The sequence below is a fragment of the Tinamus guttatus genome, unplaced genomic scaffold, assembly GCF_059628265.1.
Source record: "Tinamus guttatus ecotype Peru unplaced genomic scaffold, ASM5962826v1 Tinamus_guttatus_pri_ptg000033l, whole genome shotgun sequence".
Classification (NCBI taxonomy): Eukaryota; Metazoa; Chordata; class Aves; order Tinamiformes; family Tinamidae; genus Tinamus; species Tinamus guttatus.
In genome coordinates, this window is record NW_028288567.1 from 7,143,793 (window position 1) to 7,168,182 (window position 24,390).

At 45.1% G+C, this 24,390-nt stretch overlaps 1 protein-coding gene and 1 pseudogene across 1 annotated transcript in view; both read left to right on the top strand.

The window, feature by feature from the left end:
- The window catches only part of XDH (xanthine dehydrogenase), a 45,725-nt gene extending 45,019 nt beyond the window's left edge, over positions 1-706 (top strand). The window contains exon 37 of the mRNA XM_010217995.2: positions 407-706. Coding sequence (XP_010216297.2) covers positions 407-457 — 51 coding nt within the window. The 3' untranslated portion in view covers positions 458-706. The remainder of the gene's footprint in view (positions 1-406) is intronic.
- Positions 707-22,007: 21,301 nt separating this feature from the next.
- On the top strand, positions 22,008-23,082 carry LOC148596052 (endoplasmic reticulum lectin 1 pseudogene; annotated as a pseudogene).
- The last annotated feature ends 1,308 nt before the right edge of the window (positions 23,083-24,390 follow it).

Below are 24,390 nucleotides of genomic sequence, written 5' to 3' on the forward strand. Positions count from 1 at the left end.
TGATAGTCACTGTGGCTCAAATCTGGGGAAGGCCATTCATGTGTATTGTCTGTTACTTAACACGCCACCAGATGAGAGGCAAATCCACAGACCAGCATTAGAGTTCACGTTATCAGAAGGGCTGCCCATACAGAATCACTGAGGTCACACTTCATTTCTTCATCCCACTAGTACTATCTGTAGAGCAGAAGCAATGACTTGTTGCTCTGATGCTTCTGACTGTCATCTCTTAGGGGATCACAGCTCATAACGCATCTTGCAGGTCCACCATGTGATTTATTGGTCTCATCATGAAGGGAAAGAAGAAAGTGCTAAGGACAGTGCTCACTTCTGCTGAATGCAGACTAGGATCTCCAGGTGTTGCGGCTGTTGCTCATGATATTTTTTTTTCTCCTTTTCTTTACAGTGTCCATCTGCTGAGCCAGGAACCTTCAAGCCATGGTCTGTTCGTGTGTAAAAGCAAAGTCTGAGGAGCAATCTTTCCTCAGGAAACTGGGCTTACACCAGAGGGACCACAAGGCAGTAGGACTATAATGGAAAAAAAAAATCTGTTTTCATGTGGCTCATCCACTGATTCATAGAGCTTTCTCGTTTAATGGTCCAATCATTGTTTCCCCTAAGAGGGGGGATTGCTGCCAGATCATAGCTGTTAAGTAAATTTAAATGAAGAGTAAGTGAATGATGATGTTATCCAGGTTATTGAAAATCTTACAGATTTCATTTAAAATTGCTGCAAGGATAGGGGACAAACTTATTATCAACCAGCCCAAAAAAGAATATTTTGTTTGGTTTGGTTTTGTGTACTGTGGGGAAAAGAATTGTCACCTTCTGATGTTATGCCAAGAAAGATTTAAATGCATTGAACCCAGATAAACAGTCCTAACAGTCCTCTGGTAGAGACAGGGGGGCATAACACATACTGAGGACTGGACCGCCGCTCTGTATGTGAAGCCAGATACATGCTAGAGGAAGATGAGGAGGAGTTTTGCAGTTAGCTGACTGTGGGTGAAAGTCTGATCTATGTATGTATATAAAGGTGGTTGTTCAGATGAAAACCTTAAAATGTGACCAATAGCTGATTAATCTTAAGTTAAATGAGGACCGCTTCATCTACACCAGGTCTTCAATGTTTTTTTTTAGTTCACATGCTACTTTGCTGTCTCCAATTGAAGACAGTAACTAGAGATACCAAGAGGTTTCCAGCAAGAAATCCAGATGATACATTCGACACATTCAACTTTCCCTTTCCCCACCACATCTTTTGCTCATCTCAGGACACAATATCAAAGAAAGGTCTTTGGAGTAACAGAGAGTTACATATCACTGTCCTCAAGGCAATTTAGACCAGCCTAGGGCAGCTGGGAATTAGCTGGGTCCAAGCGCCCTCTGTGGTCAATTCCTTTCCTGCTGTCAGGGCTTGGCTTTCCTTTCAAGACAGCTCTTAGTTTTGGTGAATTTAAGGAGCGGATACATTTTGCTAAAGGGACTGCTTGTCTGAAAAATGTCCTTATTGTATGATGACCTCATACCTTCTGGGGTGAATGCAATTTTCCTGTTGGATTTAATGTTGGGCATCCTTCTTCACAGTTCTCTTCACTATCAGATTTAACACTGCAGCATCATGTAATCTCTAGATGTCAGCCATGTACTGTACCTGCTCACCATGTGCAAACTTTCACCTATTTCTCTGGCCCACAGCTCTTTTTCTATGTCCTTTTTCTATTTTTGCACTCCTAGAGCTGTTGGAACCAGGCGCAGGACAACTGCACAGGCCTTTACGGGAGCCGAGCCGGATTACAAGACACGATCCCAATATGAGTTTAGATCTTGCTCCGTTTATTAGCGGAAGTGCACATATATTTATACCTACAAGCATCTGAGGGATATCCAGGTTAGCTACGATTGGTTGCTAGGGAGGTTGCTATGTCCCGGCCGCATAGGCTCTTTCCCAGCTCTGCAAAGTTGTTTACCCAAAACGGCTAACTACTCTTTCCCACATAGCTCCCCATTCCCAGCCGGCCAAGGACAACTCACTAACACTCCCCAGTACATTATCAGCAAGGCGCAGGTGGTGCAGATTCTCAGCACAGTGCAGATTCCCAGCACAGTGCAGATTCTCAGCACAGCATTTCTCTACAATTCCCCCGTTTTTCTTTTGCACTAATCAAGCCTTGCTGGTAAGTGAGAATACCTTATGTCTAATACATGCAAAAGCACAGCCAAAAACTACAAGGCATAAGCAATAGAACAACTAGTAACATTAGCCGCGATTTAGTAATACATGCACCCATCCCCAAGTCCGTGTTGGCCTGCAAGGTCTTTCCAGTCAAAGAGTCCGACGTCCTGCTGAGCAGCGTCTGTTGTCTATTGATCTGCTGATGGGCAGTTCAAGGACTCTCGATCATTTCATCGCCGAGGTTTTACCAACCGCCTGGAGCCGTAAGGTGTCCTCGATCTCCAAGCCATTCCTCTATAAGTCCTCCTTTTTTCTTTTGCATTAACCAGGCGTTATGAGTAAGGGAGGATAGCATTCGCCTTAAGCATGCAAAGGCACAGCTGACTAAGCCTAGGATTAAAAGCATAATAATCAAAAGCATCAAACTTGTTTTAAGCAAGGATTTCAGCCACCCACCAATACCCAATAAATTAGTTAACCCATCCAGTCCAAAGAAGCCCACATCTTTTTGTATCTTCTGGGCATGTTCCATCAGCTGTTGGATTTGCTGGTGGATTGCCTTAGAGTGGTCTTGCAGATCCATACAGCACATTCCTTCAAAGTCTTCACATCCGTGCCCATGGGCTAGCAGCAGGAAGTCGACGGCTGCTCTGTTTTGTAGCACCGCGTGTTGCACCTGTGATAAATCTCGCGCAAGATTAGAGAGGACATGACTGGTGACATTTGCTTGTTTAACCACCCAGCAAGATAGGGTGTCTAAGACTTTGTGAGCTCGCGCCGCTGCTGCCCCCGGTACAAAGAAGGATGTCAAAATTACTTCCCACTTGGACCAGAGTCGGACGTTGTCGTTACAGTCCTCCGTCTGGGTTATGCTACGTGCCATTCGTCGAGTTCTTCTTTTGACCCTGGTGCTGTTAGGATGGACCCAGGGGAAAGCCATACTTACTTGGCCTACTGTACATGGACCCCCTATGGGCTTTGATGGAATTCCGGACCAAGCCCGGTTGCCGCATATGAGAAAATATCCTGCAGGCAACGTTCGAGGGGTTACAGGGCTGGATCCCGGATGTGAGGAATTGTGGGACATCTTACCACACCATTTATTCCAACGACTCCCGTTGCCGATTGGGTACAACCAGGTGGGCGCCTGAGAGCTACTGCGACAATTATTATTATAACCCGAAGCGCAACCCTTATGCGATGCATTAATATAAAGGCAAATAGAAGCATTAAGAGAATCTATTAATTCTATCTCCTGTGGTTCAGGCCCTGCAGGCAGGTTGTGGCTCCAAAGATCGAAACAGTTGATTCCCGTTGCCAAGTTCTCGAGTACTGTCAATCTTTTCAAAGTTTGAGGATTCCCAAAGACGGCATTGCCTTTACTGCATTCCAGAAATACTTCCACGTGGTCTCGTTCACAGGTACCCCAACTAGACATATTACAAAGGAGGTACTAGGGGTGGCCAGACTAGCACAGAAGCGCGTGGTATTTAGCTCTTGAGCTAAGGTCACCCAGATGTTCTGTCGAGGATCAAACAACCTTGGATGGTACCCTGGAGCCCCTTATGTCCCAGAGCCCAGCACCCGGAACATCAGCAACGCTGCTGCCCACCACTGTCCTGCATGTCCCTTCCGACAGGACGGTCCCTCGTATCCGTGGGTCCTTTCGCAGGGCGAGTCCATCTGCTGGGAACCCATAGTGGACCTGTGGGTGTAGAAACACACATATGCCCTCGACCATTGAATACAACTTCTGCTGGACCCTCCCATAACCTGGTCCGAGGGTGCCGGTAGTGCACGCTCATAGATGATTCTTGTATCTTTTGACTACGGACCCGCTGCGCGTGCACCCACATGGGGGGTTCCGTGTCATCTCCAAACACACAAAGATGGTTTAATACAAACAGTGTATAGGACAACCGTTCTTTTGGGTCTGTCATTTCCTTAAATTTCATCAGGTAATCTTTTAAGGTGCGATTAGCCCGTTCTACCATGGCTTGGCTTGGCCAGTGGGTGAATTTGGAATTCCCCTGACATGCTTAATACCCCATTTTTCACAAAACTGATGAACACTGTCACTGGCATATGCCGGACCGTTGTCTGTCTTAATCACTTCTGGGACTCCTAATACTGCAAAGCAAGCGGTTAGATGTTTTTTCACATGAAGGGCTCTTTCCCCAGGCTGAGCGGTTGCCCATATTACATGCGAGTAAGTATCGATAGACACATGCACATACTTAAGTCAAGCAAACTCCGGAACATGTGTTACATCCATTTGCCATATCTCTAATGTCTTCAGGCCCCTGGGATTCACACCAATGCCCAGACCTGGCCCATGATGACTACTCTGGGGACAGGCCTGCACAATTCCGCGGGCATCGGACATAGTTATACCATACATCCGGATCAGGCCTTTGGCATTAGTGTGGAACTGTTCATGAGCAATACGGGCGATTTCAAAACAACTCAGTGGCCCATGCTCACGCACCAAGCTCACTAACCGGTCAGCCCGATCGTTACCCTCCCCCAAACCTAGTGTCCATTGATGACTCCGGACGTGGATGATACAGAATGCTGTCGAACGCCACCTCATCGCTCTTTTGATTTGTAGAAACAGCTGGAACAATCGCTGGTTAGAAGTTTCTTTCAAAAGAGCATCCTCAATTCGCTGTACTACTCCGAGGACGTACAGGGAGTCCGATACAATATTCAACGGGGTGTCCTTCCAGTGCATCAGTGCCCATGCGACAGCTGCCAATTCTAAAGTCTGCAACGAGTCACCTTCTACCGCTTGTAGGGTGTGGGCTTTCCATAGGTCTTTCTCCTTCCAGGTGATGGCTGCCCTTCTGGAAGATTTTCCTGCATCTGTGAACACCGTGAGGCCATCACGCAGAGGTCTTTCTACACACTTTGGTCTTTCTACCCACGAATAGCTGGTAAGGAAGTGGCCAAGCTTTCCTGCAGGCCTTTCCGAAGTCACCTCCCCAGGGAACTCCAGGAGCGCTAGCTGCAGCGCAGTGGAGTGCCACGGGGCCCACTCCAAATCTGCCGCCTGCAGGGGAAGGTGGATCGCCGCCGGCTCACCCCCCCGAGATTGCCAGCACCCGAATTCTCCCACGGCGGATCATGTGAGCCACTGCTTCCAACCGAGGGGTCACACTCTTGCACGGTTGAACTGAGGAGAAAATCCATTCTAAAACTGCAAGGTAGTCTTCTCCCCCTTTTTTCTTTTGCCACTGCATGACTACCGCCGTAAGGGAATTCTCCCGTGAAAGAATGAGAAGGCGCAAAGGCAATCCTGGAAGATACCACGGGCATAAGCGCGTAGCTACTAACTCCCCTAATCGTTCGACACAGGCTTGCTGCGCTGGCGTGAGCAAAATCGGCTTCCCAGCATCTGTACCTTTGAGCAAAGGACGTAGTGGCTCAAGGTCCTCATTAGAAATACCCAGCAATGAACGCACCCATTGTAGATCTCCCATTAGGGTCTGCACATCAGTTAATGTACGTAAATTCACATGTAAGGTAACCTTTTGAGGAGCGACTGTGGATTCTGTAATAACCCAGCCAAGGTATTTCCATGGGCTGGTATGCTGTACCTTTTCCGGAGCGATGACCAGACCGGAGCTGCTGAGTGTGTTGGCAATTGCTTCCTCATCCTCTGTCGTGAATCGAGTCTTTCGGGCAAACAGGATGTCGTCCATATAGTGGTAGATGATGGTATCAGGCCATCGTTGTCGGAGAGGCTGTAAGGTAGCAGCGACAAACATCTGACACATGTTTCGCATACCTTGAGGCAGGACGACCCACTGGAAACGCTGTGCCAGTTCTGCATGGTTCACCGAAGGTAGCGTGAAGGTGAGCCTCGAGGAATCCTCCGGATGTAAGGGAATGGTATAGAAACAGTCTTTTAAATCCACAATCAATAGATCCCACCCCTGAGGTAACATGACAGGGGATGGAATCCCCGGCTGTAGCGCACTCATAGGTTCCAGTATCCGTAATGACACAAGCATACCCTTTCCCCCAGGTTATCAAGTCCAAGGCTCCCGTCCATTTTCTCGTGTTCCAGGCTCTCAGCATCACCTTACAGAGACCCGTTTTTACTTCTGTCAGGGCCCCCTTTAGCCCAGCCCTATGCTTGACCATCCGAGGGACCAGGCTACCCTGGTGCAACCTCAAAAATTTAAAACGTATACTGCTCTTGCCAATTTTTTGTTTTTCGTAGCTGGCATTTCAGCGTTTGGTTCATATGTTCCACTATGTCATGGTCCTCAGGATGCAATGGTATGGTGAAAAAACAATCTTTTAAATCAATTAGTAAGTATTCCCCTAAGCTCTGTCCAAGGATACAAGTCAGAGTACGGCTCCCAGTCCTCCATCGGTGGGGGGGGTGGGCAGGGGAGGTAGGGGGTGACGCCGTAGTCTGAGTTATTCCTGGCTTTCCCGTTTTCAAATTCTGGACTTTCTTGTTGTGCTTATTTAGCCCTCTCTGCTGATATATATTACACAATAAAGATCTAAAGACCACAGACACAAACAGCACAAACACAATTTCTGTCCAGTGGCACGACCTCACATAGCTGTGCACTCCACTAGTGAGTTCCACTGGTTATCGGCAGGACACTGAGACTGAACATTCTCTCGATTTGGCAGATTGGAGGGTTGCTGACAGGCTCCTAACTCGGCGGGCGTCCCCGCAGAGACAACGTGGGTCTCAGTGTTAGGAGTCTCACCCCGCCTCTCTCTGCACTGTCTGTTTACGCCCGGTGCATCCTGCCACGTAGGGCCAGTACGTGCCAGCAGGCAGACTGGGGAGCGGACAAACTCCGCCTTCAGTCACATAACCTTCCCTCCTGGGTGCGCAAGTGCGCATGCCAGTAAGTGGTCCCAGCTGTCAGTCTGAGGGTCCTGCCTTTCTCATCTCCCTCCCTCTCGGGTGTTTGACCTTCAAATTAATTTAGAGGATGTTTGCAGTTAAGTTGGCTACAAGCCCGGTCGAGCAGCCACCTTCAACTGCTTTTCTGAGGAGGTCGGCTATGAGCCTGGCTAAGCAGCCGCCTCCGCGCTCCTTATCTCTCAGCCTGGGCAGGCAAGCATCTTCTTTCTTAAGATCTTGGATTCTATTTCGCACAACAGTTTTATGACTCTACGGATCATACAAATTTCCAGCTTTCAACCATACCTCGTGTCAGCATCAATATACAAAGGACACAACACATAATAGAGATGAACATAGCAAATAGAAACAATAGCCCTAATAACGGTTTCCGTCCTCACTTAAAGCATTACAGTTCTACAACCCCCACTTTTAAAAGATGAATCAAATTCCTCTGCACCTCCCTCCTGGCTTTCATCAAGCCTTCAGCAACATAAGTCTCCTTGATCTCATTCGCACTTTATTCGCCCCTTCTTTTTTTTTTTTTGAGGTTATCTAACAAGTCCTGGACCCAGCCAGGCCGTTCTTCAGGCACGATGGGGGGGGTCCGGAAGCGGGGGCACAGACGGTGTAGGCACCGCAGGTGCAGGCACCGGGGCAGGCACGGGCGGGGGGTTTGGCGATGGATCTCCAAACACCAGCCGTTGTCGGTGGCGTGGCGGTCCCGGTCCTGAAGTGCTCACAAAGGCGGACATGACTCCGGCGGCCACTTTGCTTTTGGCTTTCACATCGGATTTGAATACTAGGTGGGCCTCGGCTTTGAACCCATTCTCTCTGCACCAGATCAAAAGCTTGCAGAGGGTCTGTTCTTCGGTAGCTTGCTCCAGGGATTGCACGAGCCTATTCACCAAATTTCCGTAGGACTTCTGCAATCCCTGCTTCACTATCGTAAATGATGGGGCCTTTCGTTCTGACGGCACTAAAAACAGCGCCTGCTTCCGTGAAGCATTATACATGGGCATCGAGTAGGTTAGCTGAGTCGCGGGGTCACCATAGAGATCCCGTCCCATAAGCATCTGCCCAGTCACACCACACAACGGATCTCCCGAGATGTTACGTGCGTTCACCACCTCTTGGATTTGTTTCTCCCACTCCCGTTCCCATAACAGATATTGCGCGGGAGTGAGGAGGACCTTCGCTATCATTACTTCTTGCCACGTACAACCCAAGTCCTTAGCCGTTTTACTACCCCCAATGGTGGCATCGCAGAGAGAGTCCCCTATCTCCTGCCACTCAGTGGCACTATACATAAGTTCCAGAGTCTGCAGATGTCCCGTCTCTTGTGCCCATCGTAACAACTCATAGAGTTTCTTTGTACTCACAACCGCCTCTCGCTTGGCGAGAATATACAATAGCAGCTGTGTTGCCGCCCCCCAGTCCATGGTTAAGGCGGTCTTCGCGGAGGGGCCCCGACGGCTCAACCGCCCCCGCCCCTAGACCCTGTGCCCAGCACTGTCCCGGCGGTGTGGGTACCTCACACCGGACGCCGCTTCCCAGCTCCTCAATCCTCCGTCACGCTGTGGTGACCCTGGATTTTCCGCGATCCTCCGTCAAGCCGCGGTGACCCCGGATCTTCCGCCCGCGGATCTTCCCCCGTCAGCCGTGGCTATCCAGGATCTCCGACCTGCCACAGCACCTTCCTGCCGCCAGGTCCCGACGACCCTGCCGTTGGGTCCCTGTTCGGGCGCCAGATGTTGGAACCAGGCGCAGGACAACTGCACAGGCCTTTACAGGAGCCGAGCCGGATTACAAGACACGATCCCAATATGAGTTTAGATCTTGCTCCGTTTATTAGCGGAAGTGCACATATATTTATACCTACAAGCATCTGAGGGATATCCAGGTTAGCTACGATTGGTTGCTAGGGAGGTTGCTATGTCCCGGCCGCATAGGCTCTTTCCCAGCTCTGCAAAGTTGTTTACCCAAAACGGCTAACTACTCTTTCCCACATAGCTCCCCATTCCCAGCCGGCCAAGGACAACTCACTAACACTCCCCAGTACATTATCAGCAAGGCGCAGGTGGTGCAGATTCTCAGCACAGTGCAGATTCCCAGCACAGTGCAGATTCTCAGCACAGCATTTCTCTACATAGAGCCATCACCATTATCATACAAAAGGATGCGACTCCATTGCCTTAAATAAAATTTTCTCACTTACATCTTGCTCGAAATTGCTCTCCGTCTTAGGACTTACCAATGCGTGCACAGACTGAAACATTTTTGAAGCACTCCAAGGCATAAAACTGTGAAAGTGCAGATTTGTGTCTCAGTTTAGAATATTATAGTTTTACCATCTGGAAAAGGGCATATGTATATGTGAGTTGCAGAAGTACTTCATGTCTGCTGTGCTTGCTATGTAACTGTTTTGTTAATTGAAATGTGATGCTGTTGTTTCTTAAATTCTGAGGTACTGAGCAAGAGCACTTTTTTTTTTCCTTTTTCTTTTTTCCCTCCTGAAAGCTGGAAATATATAAATAGCCTCTCAGAGAAGAAAATGTTTACATTTGTGTGCTAGCAAGCTCCCTGACTATGTATATTCATGTTCTTTGATGCCCCAGAAGGGACGCAAAATATGAGGTCACATAAGTGATGACTGCATCGTCTCTGTGCACCGCGCCTCACATGATCTCTGGACACCCTCATTCAGACCAGGCAGAAAAAAAAATACAAAAGAAAAGTAATATGTGCTAATGTGAGTGGTATCAGAGAGGTTCCAGCATCTTCTTTGGGAAATGACCCAGCACTCACAAGAATCCTACTCCCAGAGAAAGGCTTGGATGTTATGGGGTATCTAGCAGGATGGCTAATTGCTGCTTGCCTCCCGTGGTTCTAGAAAGCACCTTCTTCCATTGTTTCTACATGGGTTTGGTGTCTCCCACAGCCATGGCTACTGCCTGGCAGTTGAATTTTTTTTTGACCTAGATTCATGAAGGCGCTTTCTTATTATTCACTTTGCAGCTTATCCTTTTGGGGAGTATTGGATTTGAATATAGATGAGAGCAAACACATGAGGTGAGGTGCAGGAGAGTACAAATTCAAGATTGCAAAGTTGGAGAAACTGCTTTTTGGAGTGTAGGAAAAGGGAAATTTGGGGACACACAGCAATTTATGGAGAGATGCAATGTAATGCCCAGCTTACGTGTAGGTGGTACAATGACCTAAAGAACATGAAGTTGAGCTTTTATTTTACCTCTCTAACACCATCTTAACATTTCATACATTACTTTCCAGTGAAAATAAATGCCAGATACTCTAGAGAAGGAAGGACTTGTTGTAAAGGATTGTGAGAAAGCGATGGTGCTGCCATAGGATGTCCCAGCTTAAAATGTGGTCTGCACTACAGAGCTGTCAGAGAACAACTCTGCTGTCGTGAATGTACAGTGCTGCCTTCTGCCAGATGTTATGTCAGGTACACCAGATTTCAGCTTGCCTTTGCTGAAGGGAAAGCTGCATATGAAGATAAACTGTGCTTATCCGAGTCCTTTTCAGTGAAATATGAATGCATTACTCTTATGTATAATCTGGAAATTTGCCCTATTTTTCTCCTTCCAAAGCTGTGCCTTCAGAAGAGGAACTATGCTGCACGATAGTCTTACTAGACTTGGAAGTATTACGCACAATAAAGGCACTTAAGCAATAATTGCTCTAGCTTGATAGTTCATGGGAAGGTGAAAGGAGATAAGCTGCTGTAATGTCTTAACGCTGTTAATTGCAGCCCCTCTGTGAGAGAGGGAGGCGAAGTTTTAGTGATTTTGGGGGCAATTCTAACTGACACTTTTCACTATCCTTCTTTAATGAGCATTGATGTCAAATCACTGTCTTCGTCAGACGAATGTGTATACAATTCTCTGTGAATGTCACATCATTGCAAAATAAAGGTAAAGAATATTCTCAAAATTGGTGTGCTACTGTCAGAAATCTGTTACAATTTAAATGCTGTAGAACTTCAGCTCATCCTTGGCAAGGACAAGACCCTTACAGGTGCACAAAGGTCTCCTCTGTGGCCAAAGCTGGAAGAGGGGGGGCAGCAGTTTATCAAACAGACAAGAACAGGCGAAGTGGCAGACACGTCTCCCAGAGTGCCACCCTCATGCTATGTGTTTCTCTAGCACCTGTTCCAGCAGTATTTAAATACAAATCAGCAATGGAAAGAGCTCTATCTCAGTTCCCTGCGACAGGGACTTCCCAAACCTCAGTCACGAGTCAGGAACTGTACCTGACCCAACCCATTGATTTTCTGACACATTTGCATTTGAACTGATGGCCTCTGCAACAGTCCTGCCAGCCAGGATATTTTTACCAGGTCTCTGCTGTGCTGAGGTGGTCTGAGAGCAAAGCTGTTAAAAAACTGGAAAGAAGAAAGGGCCCCGTGATAGAAATGAGACAGTTGTTTCTTCTGCTGGAGGGAAAATTGACTGAATAGGACTCCGAATTCAGCAATACAAAGGAAAAAAAATGGACTTAATAACAATGATGCCTTTAATTATCACAACGTAGATACAAGCACATGAGGTTTTTTTCCTGACGAAATGCCAGAGTTGCCGCCACCATTCCCACTACGGCTTTCAAACTGCAACATTTTCACAATGAGCTTCACCGCTTTGACAGAACGAATACAACTTCTATTGAGTGGTACGACCTCACCTAGCTATGCACACCACTAGGGAGCTCCACCACTTTCATTGCCGAATCCCATCCTCGTCGGCAATTATGTGCCACATGGGCTCGGGATTCAACAAGCCACAGAAAAAAAATAGACTTAATAACAATGATGCCTTTAATTAACACTACGTAGACACAAGCACATGAGGTTTCTTTGTTTTTTTTTCATTGCAGTACGAGTTGTGAGAAAGGGAGAAAGGGAAAAAAAAAGGGAATAGTGTGCGAGCTGTAATTACTGACCTCGACTGGGATCTGGAAACCTGCCGTGCAGACATTTGGGACTCAGATGAGGAGGCTCCTACAGGAGAGGAAGCAGCCAGGCAACGATGCGCGCCCAGGGCAGGTGGAAAGCGAGCTGCTCCGCTAGTGTGGAGAAAGACTGTGCACAAGAGAAAGACTGTGTGGGAGGTGGAAAATATTCTAAGTGTGTAGATAATCTACATGAGACAGTAAAAGTGCTCTACAACAGAGGCCTGACACCGGAATCAACACCCCTCACCTTAATGAAGGGAATACCTGGCGTAAATCGTGTTGTTGCTACTTCAGTCCTAAGGAATGAGCCAGGGATTATATTCAAAATCAGCGCGAAGCATGAGTCTTGGCACAGCGTCACACTCCCTTGGCATGCCCTTTGTAGCCTCACTCCAAATGGGGCTCTACGCTTCCTCCAGCTCCGTGCTAGCACTAATGTGCAACTCTGGCATTTCGTCAGGAAAAAAAACCTCATGTGCTTGTTGTGTTAATTAAAGGCATCATTGTTTTTAAGTCTACTTTTTTTTCTGTGGCTTGCTGAATCCCGAGCCCATGTGGCACTTAATTGCCGACGAGGATGGGATTTGACAATTAAAGTGGTGGAGCTCTCTAGTGGTGTGCATAGCTAGGTTAGGTTGTGCCACTTAATAGAAGTCGTATTCGTTCTGTCAAAGTGGTGAAGCTCACTAGTGGAGTTCACAGCTAGGTGAGGTCGTGCCACCGAATAGTGACTGCTCCTGTGCTGTTCGTGCTGGTGACGTTTGTTTTTTAGAAGTTCTTTTTGAAGGGATCCGTCATTAATAGCATGCTAATAGGAATAACATAGGCATTACTTATTATTACAGTCATTTATATTTTGGTATTTACATGCTTTCTCTACTGCGTGGTTCCAGATCTGTTGGGAACTGTTGTATAATTTTGAGAACTATGAGAAAAATGACAAAGACTTCAGAGGGCAGATGTGCAGATTTGTTATGTACAATTTTTCCCTTGATATCGCATTCTTGTACCTGAGCTGTTAATATAAAAGAAACGCAGGTTTCTTGTCTTATAGATTTTTTTTAACATTAATTTATTTTCAACTGTGGTCTAATACATGTCAGCTCTCCACGGTGCATCCCTTCGTCATGAGAAAAACAGATTTATTTGATTAACTCTTTTCTAGAAATGAAACAGAGATTGAATTGATGTCACTTATAAATAATAAGCTGCATCAGTATTATCTTAATAGGATACTTCCTAGCTTCTAGCTGAGATGAAAGAATCACTGCCCTAGCTGCCGCAAGAATTATGGAAAGATTTGTAAAAAATGATTAATAACTTGCACATTTTCCTTCCCCGCATTGCTAGACTAGAAAGGCAAGATGGGGCAAAAAAGCTTTAGATCTTTTGTTGTGTGAATGTCTCTGCTGAAGATGTTTAAAACCTTGCTGCCTTGATCTAGTAGCTGAGATCTGCTTCACAGAGAAACCTTAATGCTGTGAAATTCTTCTCTTGATTCTGGATGTGAACTCCTCTATCTTCTATATTTACCTTTTTTCACTGATCAAATGGGTGCAGAAATGCAAATTTTGATAAATTCAGAAGATTCTCCATGGAATATGGAGCTTTCTGGGGTATTTGCCCAAGATTTTGGGAGAGTGTTATTAGAGTGCAGGCAAATTTATTTTCTCTCTAAAATAAGATGCAAGTGAGCCCAGCAGACCTGCCTTCCTAGTAGATGCAAATCCTGCAAGATACTAAGCAATAAATTCCTCATCATGCATAGTCAAGTGCTTGGTTTCTGGCGTGTACAGTTGTACAGAAGTTCAATCAAATTTCAAAGCCTATTTCTGTGAAAATCAGCAAAATTGTAATTGGTTTTGTTTCATGAAGTGAGATGTGGCTGTTCTCCCCTCACTTGTACTTCATTTTGCAGTTTCACGGTTATTTTTTTTTCTGTGAAACATAAAATTGAACAGAATCTCAACACATTTTGCTTTATCATTGAGAATATCAGTTTCTCCTTTTCGGTCGGCGCTTGTTCTTCATAAACTGGCAATGCCTTCTCCATGCTATTTCTAAGGCTGCATTTCTTGTTAGAAAACTCATCAGTAGGTCCTGATGTATGCTAATTTCTATTGTGTTTTCTTCTCAACATAGTGAATTTGGAGCTGTAGGGTAGATGCTACAATCTTTGTTTTTTCCCAAGCAGTTTTCTATCCAATAAGTATTCACCTTAAAGAAGATCAGGATAATCAGCAGGATTGTTTTCAGATTAAAGTACTACTCAGGATGTGCCTAGGCAGCAGAATGTGGTCCCATTAAGATTTGTTCTATGTGCAAGCAGTTTCCTTTTTGTTTTTAAAAGTTAGCCACCCTGGTATCTATGCTTAATATTAACTTGAAAGTATTGATGTCCCAACAAAGTGACCCTTCATTAAAGTTGACTTTACTTTTCTTAGCATTGGGCAGGGGTATAGGAGGAGAGGTAAGAGTGCTTGAAGAGGCTTAAGTAGCCTGCAAAATGAATACACCACATGGCTCTAGTAGTAGTTATTCAAATGCTGCTTCTTTGGTGGAGCTGTAGGATCAGTGATTGTCAAGCTTTTCAAGCTACTTTGCCATGTAACTGGCAGATTAATGTATGCTCTTGTTGCAGATGGATGGAGTTGGTTACACCTACATTGCAGCAGTGGTGGTACCAGTGCCTAGGTTGAACAATAAGGAGGCCAATGCTTGTCCTATTAAGATCTTGGTGCCTTCACTCATATAAGTAGAAGTGAGGAAAAATTTATATCGGCATAGAGAACTGAATACTGTGGGTCCCTTTCGGATGTCTCCTGATGATAGTTGAGTAACAGTGAGAGCTGCTCATCATTTAATGTTGACATAAACGTTGACAGTTTGGCAGCTGGAATGGAGGAATTAAAGTGAAGTCTCTGTGAAGGAGGTTGTGGAGGTTACTAAAGCAAGGACCATGCAGAGAGATGGGACAGAAATAAGGAGAAGGTGACAGGACAGAAACTAGTCCCAGCTGTGAATGCTTTGTGCTTGCTGGTATTACTGATTGATGCTTTGATACTGAGCCAATGTCTGAATTGAATAAAAGAGTTCAACTTTTCCATTGTTACTACAAAGATCTTGCCCTGAACTCCTGTACAAACAGTTTGTGATGAGTTTTAAGGTTCCTATGCAATTTGAAAGCTACATATGATCTTGAGTGTACAGCCAGACTCATGGGCCACTATAGGAATTGGGATTTTTGGGCTCTCAGAGTGAGTTGCTGCTACCTGAGACCTGAATTCCCAAACCCTCTATAGAATTTATTACGCACATTCTCTGGAGGCAAAATTGCTTTTTTTCAATTTGGCCAATTTATAGCTCAGGCTGCAGATTTAAGACCACTTACTTTAAAACCAAGCACTTTCCCTAACCATAAATGTCTTTAGAAAATAATTGTAGGGCAACGTTAGGGGTAGATAAAATATAATACCACGTTATCATTATTTTGTGGCATTTTCCAGCAAGTTTTATTTCTGTAATGTAATTTTTGCCTTTTATAAGACTCCATGGCCAATGTAAGTAAAAGAGAATCAACGGATATAATCCTTTGGACAATCCAAATTTATTTTTCTATAATTCAAATAGTACAGACTTAACCAACATTAATTTTTATATGATAGCCATGTATGTGTTTACGCTTTTGTTGGGATGAATGAGCTATAAATGCTAACTACTGCATCTCTTCCAAGCCTCTGCTAATTGTTTGGAGCAAAGGTGGCATCTGTGTGGGTTGTTTCTCACCTTAAACATAAGGTTGGATATTTGTCAGTGAAGGATACGTGCATTTTGCATGTGCGTGAGTTGCAGAAAATAGATGTTAAAGCTTACTATTTAAAGCTAATAACATGACAACACACTTTCCCTGTAGATTATAACATCTTGCAAATAATGTTATACATCAAAAAATGAACTGTTATATGATGGATTCTCTTACTGATCTTTTCTGTTATTGGCATAGAATTGTTTCTTTTCGTGAAAATGAAATTAGAGCAGTAATTGCTTGGATTTGATGACTCAGATTGATCATTTCTTGTAATGCATCCAAGACCAGGCCTTACTTAGAGAAAACAGAGTACTGTGGCTACTGCAGAATTGGATTCTAGCCATAGGACTAAAACAGACTTTCAGTTTGACTCTTACTACAAACTTCCTTGGCCCAATCTTTTCAAAAGAGTGTTGAAATTAGTAGCGCACAGATCCAGAATGACTAACTGCATAGGAAATCATCCCTGGTTGTAACACTGCTGTATAATTTTGTAATTTCTAGGGGGAAAAAAAAAAGACTGTGAGTGAAAAGATGTTTGTTGCATGTAGACAACCTTACAACCTTTTATGCATGCTATTCACAAAACGTGTCAATGATAATGCCTACATGACTGCTTAGACTGGCCTGAACTTGACAAGTCTTAAAATGATTTGTGGCCACACAGAAGGATCCCTAGTTACCTTAAACACTCATTTTAGTGCTTCAGTTCTGCCTGCTGTGAATACTGAGCTGGCACTTGCACTGTGGCACTCGCTGTGTTCCAGATTTTATGCCCTGTGAGCCTAAAACTCAGCCTGAATGGAAGTCCAAAGCAGGAGTTTCCCTTGCCTGTGCTATGTTTGTGTGAAACTCACTGAGGCAGAGAGCTGGTGATGCTGTTTCTCACCAGCAAATATTGCTTTTTGCTTCTGGCCCAGAGACGAGGCCAACAAACACAGCCCATGAGTGAGTGTATCTGTGATAGGTTTCTATTTTAGAAAGTAAATCAGTGTAACAGTTTTGGAATCTGAACCTACCCCTTGCCTTTTTTTGGAAGGGGGTGGGGAAAAGTTTGTTTGTTTTTGGTCTGGACTAGCAATTTTGAAAAATTGGGTTAGTGCTGCTTTCACTCCTTAGCAATGCTGAAGGAAAGTGGTGCCAGTTAGAAGGAAAGATTCTGCTAGCAGACACTACACATGGCTGGGGTATTGGAGTCAGGTGTGTTGGGTCTCTAACCCTCTCCTAGCTGATGTGGCAATAGGTGAAGCTCCAGGAGGAATTTCTTTTTCCAGAGCCTAGTGATGGTGGTTTTACTACGGAGGAGTTTTCTGAACTGCTGCTTTAAGTGGAGGTAAGGTAAAACATCCATGCGTGTATGTGCAGGGCCATGTCTGAATGTTCTTGTCCTGAGGTGAGAAAGCTTGTTCTCAGCACCTCCACTGGCTGTTACCTCAGCAAGTCATGGGACAGTCTCTTATTGGCAGGTAAAAATGATACTAAAAAGGTCATGTGGTTCCATTCCTGTTTTGAAGTGAAAATTTATCAAGTACTGTATTTCTTTGATTCCTTTTGTAGCAGCCCTGTATAGGGTGACCTGTGATTCTGCGGTGCTGTACTCTCTTCCTGTTATAAAACCCATTATATCCTTTAACACACATGGATGGTTATGGCAATTCCACAGAATTACCTCCTTTTTGGCTTTGAAATTGCTTATATTGCAGAGTGGAAAACTACCTTGCACAACCTTGTGTGTGTAGTAATTGAGAAGAAAAGTCTTTGGTATGTTACTTCAAGACCTTCAGTCATTTCTGCTGTGCAGGAAAGAATCATTCTCGGAATATTTCCCCACTGCCATTACTGTCTGTGCTGTTGAAATGCGGTATCCAAAAGTGGGAGATTATTCTGCTTGCTGCCTGATGGTTTTTGCAGGTTTTCAATATCTCATAAATTTCTTGGTACAAGAGCTGCTTTAGTTCCTGCACTTATTTTAGTTTGCCAGTAGAGGGATTAATTTTATGACAAATGCAGTATTTATCTGCCTTTGACTCTTAAATTGAAAACAGGATAGTAATAGTCACAATAACAGGTGGATAATTCTTCCTCGATTGATTTTTGTCGTCCCCCTTCCCCTTTCTGCTTTCTACAAAATGACCTTGCTGGACTGTCCTTATTAATGTTTGGAAGTTAGAAAGCAAAGTGAAAAATTCTGATTCTCATTGTTATTTTGTGGCCGCTTAGGCCACCTCTGAGAATTCATAATGTTTCTATTCAGCCAGTTCGGCGTCAGGGATCTCATTTTGGCCTTAACTCGCAGGGAAACAGTTACAGGAGAACTGTATGTTCTGAAGAAGCAGAGCTCTCTGTACTGGCTTCACTGTATTTCAACACCTGGATGGTATTAGATATCAAATTAGACAGGGATATGCGTGTCATGTGTAGGGGGATGAAATATCTGAGCAGGGTTATGCTTGCTGCTTAGGTATGTAATTCACCCTACATGTTTAAAAGAACTTACAATTGCAAATTTATTCCATATTCAGGCTGAAGAATAATTCATGCTTTGGCTAGTAGTTGATGTCGCTAAATCAGAGGCAAATCTGAAAGCTACTACCAGAAATGTGTACTTCTGCTTTTTGATTAGGAGTAGGAAAAGAAAAACCTACATACAAGTTAATGAATATGTAACAGATGAAATCCTTCCAAGCAATCTATGATATTTATAATAGTTCTCTAAAAATAAAACCTAGAAATGTGTAAGTTTTCAGAGGTCTAGAGGATTTTGTATTTTCTAATCATTTTTTTACTCCTACTGGGCTGTAGCTGATTTAATTATATTTTTAACTTTATGGTCTAAAATGGCAGTGAAATCTTTGTTTTGTAACTAGGGGGAAACCTTTGAATCTGCTGCTAATTAAACACCTGGATTGCAGATGTGTGCTCATTGGAATCTCTACCTCATTGCTCTGATTATGTCATAGCAAAATAATGCTCTGGCAAAGTACGCAGTGACCAGTTCTGCAGTGGAGTAAATGATTGCCTGAGGCACAAAAGAACACAGAACTAGGCTTTGCCTACTTTTTTTTTTTTTTTTTTTTGTATCTGGTATTTGGAGTTTGTGTTACCTGTTTTTCTGTCTGCAGGAGTCCCAAAAGAACGACTGAAGAAATAAATGACTCCTGTTTGCAAGCCCAAATTAGCATTTGGGTTATTGGTGTTTTCAAGTTAATTTCTTAATTTGTTCTCCCACAAAGAGGTGGTTCTGCTTTGCCTCTACTTTAAAAGCTCCTTCCCTCATGAAATTTGGACATGTGCCTACTGCTCTCTGGAAGCTTTGCCTAAGGCTCTGAGAATCACTGCTATAAATGGGTGGAGAAAGGCCATTAAATGACATAAAAAAGGAAGGCACAGTTTCAAATTTAAAGAAAAGATGTGATGGCTTGCCCAGTCCCATGGTTACTACTCACATTAAAATCCTTTTTAGCCTTTCCTTAGCTATAGGAAAGGGAGAAAAAAGAGAAATATTTGAAAGCAGAAGTATCACAAAAAGCTTTACAGAATATTCCAGACTCCCCTTACCTTTAGAGAATATCCTGGGGAGAGACTTTCCCAACTGGTGCAAGACAGGCAGACTTAGTCAGCTGAGCTGGTCTTCAGCTGAGGTACATAAGAAAGGGACATAAGAAAGAAGGCAAGCTATAAATTAAGGAAGAACAATTTCCCATCAAAGGTGGGGGTCTCTTCTCCATGGGAAAAAAAAACGGTACCTAATATTCTACCCGTGGCACTAAGCATTATTACCAGCACTAAAAGAGGGATGGAGCTGCAGGCTGGAGTCTGGGCAGTACAGGTTTGTACAGGAGATGCTGCTGCAGCCATGGCTTCTGGTGGGAAATGACGCACACAAGACCCATGTCTCTGTCTGTTGTAACTACTTTTCTTGCCGAAACCGCCCAAGGTGGTAACTCAAACAGCACAACAGCTTCATGGTGGCCTCTCCTGGAGATGGGCACACCCACAGCATGGTCCAGACCAGGGTGGAGGCCAAGCAGGAGCTTGACCAGCGCTCCTGGGCCTGTGGGCTGAGGTCTTGGGGGTCGTAGTTGAGGCCTGGCATGGGGGTTAGGCAAGGCCTAGTACCTACTGGTGGTCCACATGCACTCTAGTTACACCGTATGTGTGCTTAGGTGTGCCTATGTGTGTAGAGAGATGTTTTTGTTAGGTCCATTAGTTATAATTAATTTTTAAAAAATTCCATTTAACAAATGATAATTGTTTTGGAAGGAACTAAATGGATGCTTTTTCTTCCAGGGTGGGGAACATGAAGAACTTGCTGGCCAGCTCCCAAGGACTTCCTCCTCTTAATCTTCCCTGCAGGCTGCAGCCACTGAGCCCCATCCAGTGCAGTGCTAGCAAGGTGAGTGCTGGGACCAGGTAGGAAATGTTGTGTGTGGTGTTTGTTTTCTTTGTTTTGTTTTTGTTTTTCCCCCAGAGCCAGATGAGAGGAAGCCTTTTGATTAAATTAGAAAGTGCAGGGGAAAACTCTGTATCTGGACATCAGGTTTGGACAGGCAACAGTATTTGAAGTCAGGTGGGGAAAGGAGGGTATATCCAATACAGAAGTATTAATCTGGTTTGTAATTACAGTGGGTATATTTTTGTGCTGCTTCTGACTTTGATTTATGGTTTGCAGTTACAAGCTGAATTTAACCATTCTAGGTTATTTGGGATGTGTGACTCCAATCAGAGCTTTGGGTTCTCTTTTGTGGAATCTGATGGAATAGAGATTTATTCGGGTCATCCATATTCCAAAGAAAAACAAACAGGCAAGGAAGGAGCAAAGCCATTGCAGGCAGCACTGTTCGTGTGCAGCTCATACAGAGTAATTCTTCTTGCAAATAATTACCATTTTTCACCTGCTTTTCTTGGGGCTTAAACTAATTGCTGTGTTAACAGACTACAGATTGAGTTCAAAGGTTAGTATTGATGCAGCTAGTACTGGAGGGGTAACAAGAAATTACATGGCCCACCAATGGGAAGGAGGGATTTCCGTGATTATATCATCATGAACACTTGTGTCTGAGCCCCATACAGTCCGATGGACTCTTAGATATTCCACATATGGGGGATTTAATGTTTAATATCAGATTTATTTATTTAAGGATTTGTATGGGATTTTGATTTAGCAATACACTGAAATCGCAACACTTAGCAGAATATAGGAATTGCAATATACAGTTGAGGCACAATACAAACGTGTCTTTCAGTACTGGCCTTTATAATACGCTCACTATCACCACGCTGGGCATCCCCAGTTGCTGGAAGGAACATGCAGCCTTAAACCAGCTCTAGCCCATTCCTCTCTACAAAGTTTCTTCCTTAGTTGTTTATATATATATTGCAGGGATGTTGGAGTCAGCCTGAGGCTGGTGACGGGCAGTGTCTTCTCAGCAGATGGGGGGCTGAGCAGGAGAGGCTGGAGCTGCAGACACACAGCCAGCACGTAACCAAGCAGCTCATTGGGCAGCCTCGCGCACATGATAGGCGCATGATCATCTCGCTGATTGGGTTGCTGGGCTCTGCGTGCTGCCCAGGCAGGGCGGGGACTGCTCTGGGATCAGAAACTGTGTAAGTTGTGTTTAACCCTAAATAAAGGTTTTTGGCTCAGCACCGCAGAGACCCCACTCCTCATATGCCTGCAAATGGCACCCAATGTGGGGCTCGAGACTAGCTGTCTCTCCGGTTGCACCGCCCAGCTGAGCTCCAGGATACACACTGAAAGGAAGCATAAAAGTCAGCTGAAAGAAAGCATGTACATGCACGAAAAGCCTCTTGAAAGGAAAGAGGTAAGCGGCTGGGAACTACAGGTTCATAGCTAACAAAGGAACAGTCTGCTCCTTCACCAGGTACAGCAAATAGCGCCCGAACAGGGACAGAGATAGGTGACAGACGTGCTTGTCGCAGCGGGGCATAGCTCAACTGAACGAAGGCTGAAAGGAAGCCGCGCGGACACAAGCGCCTCCTGCAAGATGGAGGTGAGCAGTCGAGAACGATGGGGAACAGGAGCAGAAGAATGCAGGAGAGGCGGCTGATTTGAAACAGAGCTTGATATGGGCGCGTGAGCAAGAACTGCATCTAAATACTCATACAGTTTATGGCCTGCCAAAGTGGGTTAAGGTCGGGGTGACACTATGGGACAAGGCAGACGTGGCCGGCGGCAGGGGCCGGTGGGGGCGGCTCCGCGGTCGCCTCGGCTCGCTCAGCTCGGCGCGACTCTCGGGCGCCAGGACGCGGTGGCGGCGGCGGCGCGGGCCGGTGCCCGTAGCGGCCGCGTTTCTTGGCAGGATCCTGTTGTGGACGATCGGCGGGCCGAGCCGCAGCGCCCCCTGCAGGGCGGCCGGGCCCGGCACCGAGCTCAGCCTGCCCGCGAGTGGGGTTCTGTGTAACTACATCGTCATGACCACTGGGGATATCCTTCCGCTCATGTCCAGTGGCAATGAGGAAGAAGAGGAGGACTACAACGGCCCTACTTCAGGAGAATTGCTGGAAGGCCTTTTTAAGAAGAGAAAGAAACTGGTCAGGAAATAAGCAAGAATACTATCTTGGGAAAATGATGATAACCCACTGTCAGAACCAGATCAAGGAGAAAAGGAAAATCCAAAAGCGAGTGCAAAAGAGATACCTACAAAAATACAGAAGAGCAAATGTCTCCATACTATCCTGTAGAAATGGGAAATGGCACACCGTGTAGCTTCAGAAAAAACCTACCCGGATCAAGCACAGTGATGTATACCTGCCATCCGGAAGCTAAGCATGAGATCCTCTCCATAGCAGAAATCACAACCTGTGAATATGAAGTGTTTATACTGATACCTCTGTTATGCAGCCATCCTAAATACAGGTTCAGGGCTTCCCCTGTGAATGACATCTTTTGCCAGCCACTACCAGGATCACCACTTAAACCTCATAACCTGAAACAGCTGGAGAAACAGCAAGAATTGATGAAGACGCCTTTTAGAAGAATTGAGGAAGAAGAAATGCATTCAACAAAAAAAAGAGAATTTTTCTTCCATCCATAAACCATCTGCTGTTGGAAACCACCAACTGTTGACTGTGGGAACAACACATATCTCCAAACTGACTGATGACCTACTTATAATGGAGTTTCTTAGTGGTTTCTACTGCTTCCGTGAAGGGGGTTAGTTGGTGGAAGTACAAATTCTGCTATGGCAAATAGGTTACCATGAGGATAGGGAAAGCGGATGAGGCCCTGCCAGTGCTGTGGCATTTTGGTGGAAAAGAACCAACCCAACTTCATAAAATCATGGTGGAGGTGCAGGACCCGGGTACAGGCTGGTGGAAAAAGCAGTACCACTGATAACATGGGGCGAGGGTATGCTAGTGTCTCTCTTGTGATCTGTGGATCAAGGCCCGCAGTGGATTCCTGTGCGATGGGTCTGACTGGCACTAGCGGCGGCCTCATCCTCCCTTTCTTCATTATCCTCACTGGAACCATAATGGCAAAAAACAAAAAAGAGGGATATGTTGCAGTAAGCCTGGAGCTGTTGATGGGCAGTGTCTCCTACTCAGATGGGGGAGCTGAGCAGGAGAGTTGGTAGCTGCAGCCACACAGCCAGTGCGTGACCAGGCAGGTCATTGGGTGGCCTCGCACGCAGTTGGTGCGTGATCTCCTGCCTGTTTGGCTGGCTGGGTTGATGGGCTCCGCATGCTGCCCAGGCGGGGCAGGGTCTGCTCCAGGATCAGAAACTATATAAGCTGTGTTTAACCTTAGGGTTAAAGGTCTTTGGCTCACCATCACAGAGATCCTGTTCCTCCATACGCCCTCAAGGGAGCCATTATACATGTCCAACTTCCCTCCCTTTCACACACCACTCCGTGCTGCTCTAGCTAATTCAGGGAGGCACACTGTTTTGATTAACTGGGGGAGAGGGAAGGGAAACACACGAAGATGTGATTCACTGGGTTGCTACAGATGGTGGTTGCACTGTTGCCATTTATCTAAAACAGACGCCACCTCCAATGTCCTTCATGTTCAGATAAATTGGGCTTTCTCTCAAACAGCTGCGGTCAATCCCTTTCCTCATTCTGCCCTGGAGCTCTGTGGACACGTGGGCCTTGCTGGTCTCCTCTGACCCTTCTCCCATTGTGAGGGTTTATTTGACTGGTCACAACTTGATTTCAGAAGCTTTGTCAGTTCTTAAGTTAATGAACTACTGAATTCAACTTAATTAACAATCAACTATTGTTAGATTTTTCTTTTTTTTTTTTTTTTCTTCTCTTTGGAGAGGGTGTTGTCAACAGTTTTCAGCAAACAGCTACTTCTGTAGCTACAAGTTACTGCTTGTTTTCAGCTCCCTATTTAATTGCTGCTGAGCTTTAATAGTGTTCTTGAATTTTATAAGGGTAATGCCAATTTGTGAAGCAGAAATAAGTACCAAGCTCTGCCGTGTAAAGAACAATGCACATTGCAGAAACAGGGAAGCAGAGAAAATCTGTGTAAAGCAGTAATGACTCAAAGATGAGTGTATGGTAAAATAAACAAGATTTAGTTAG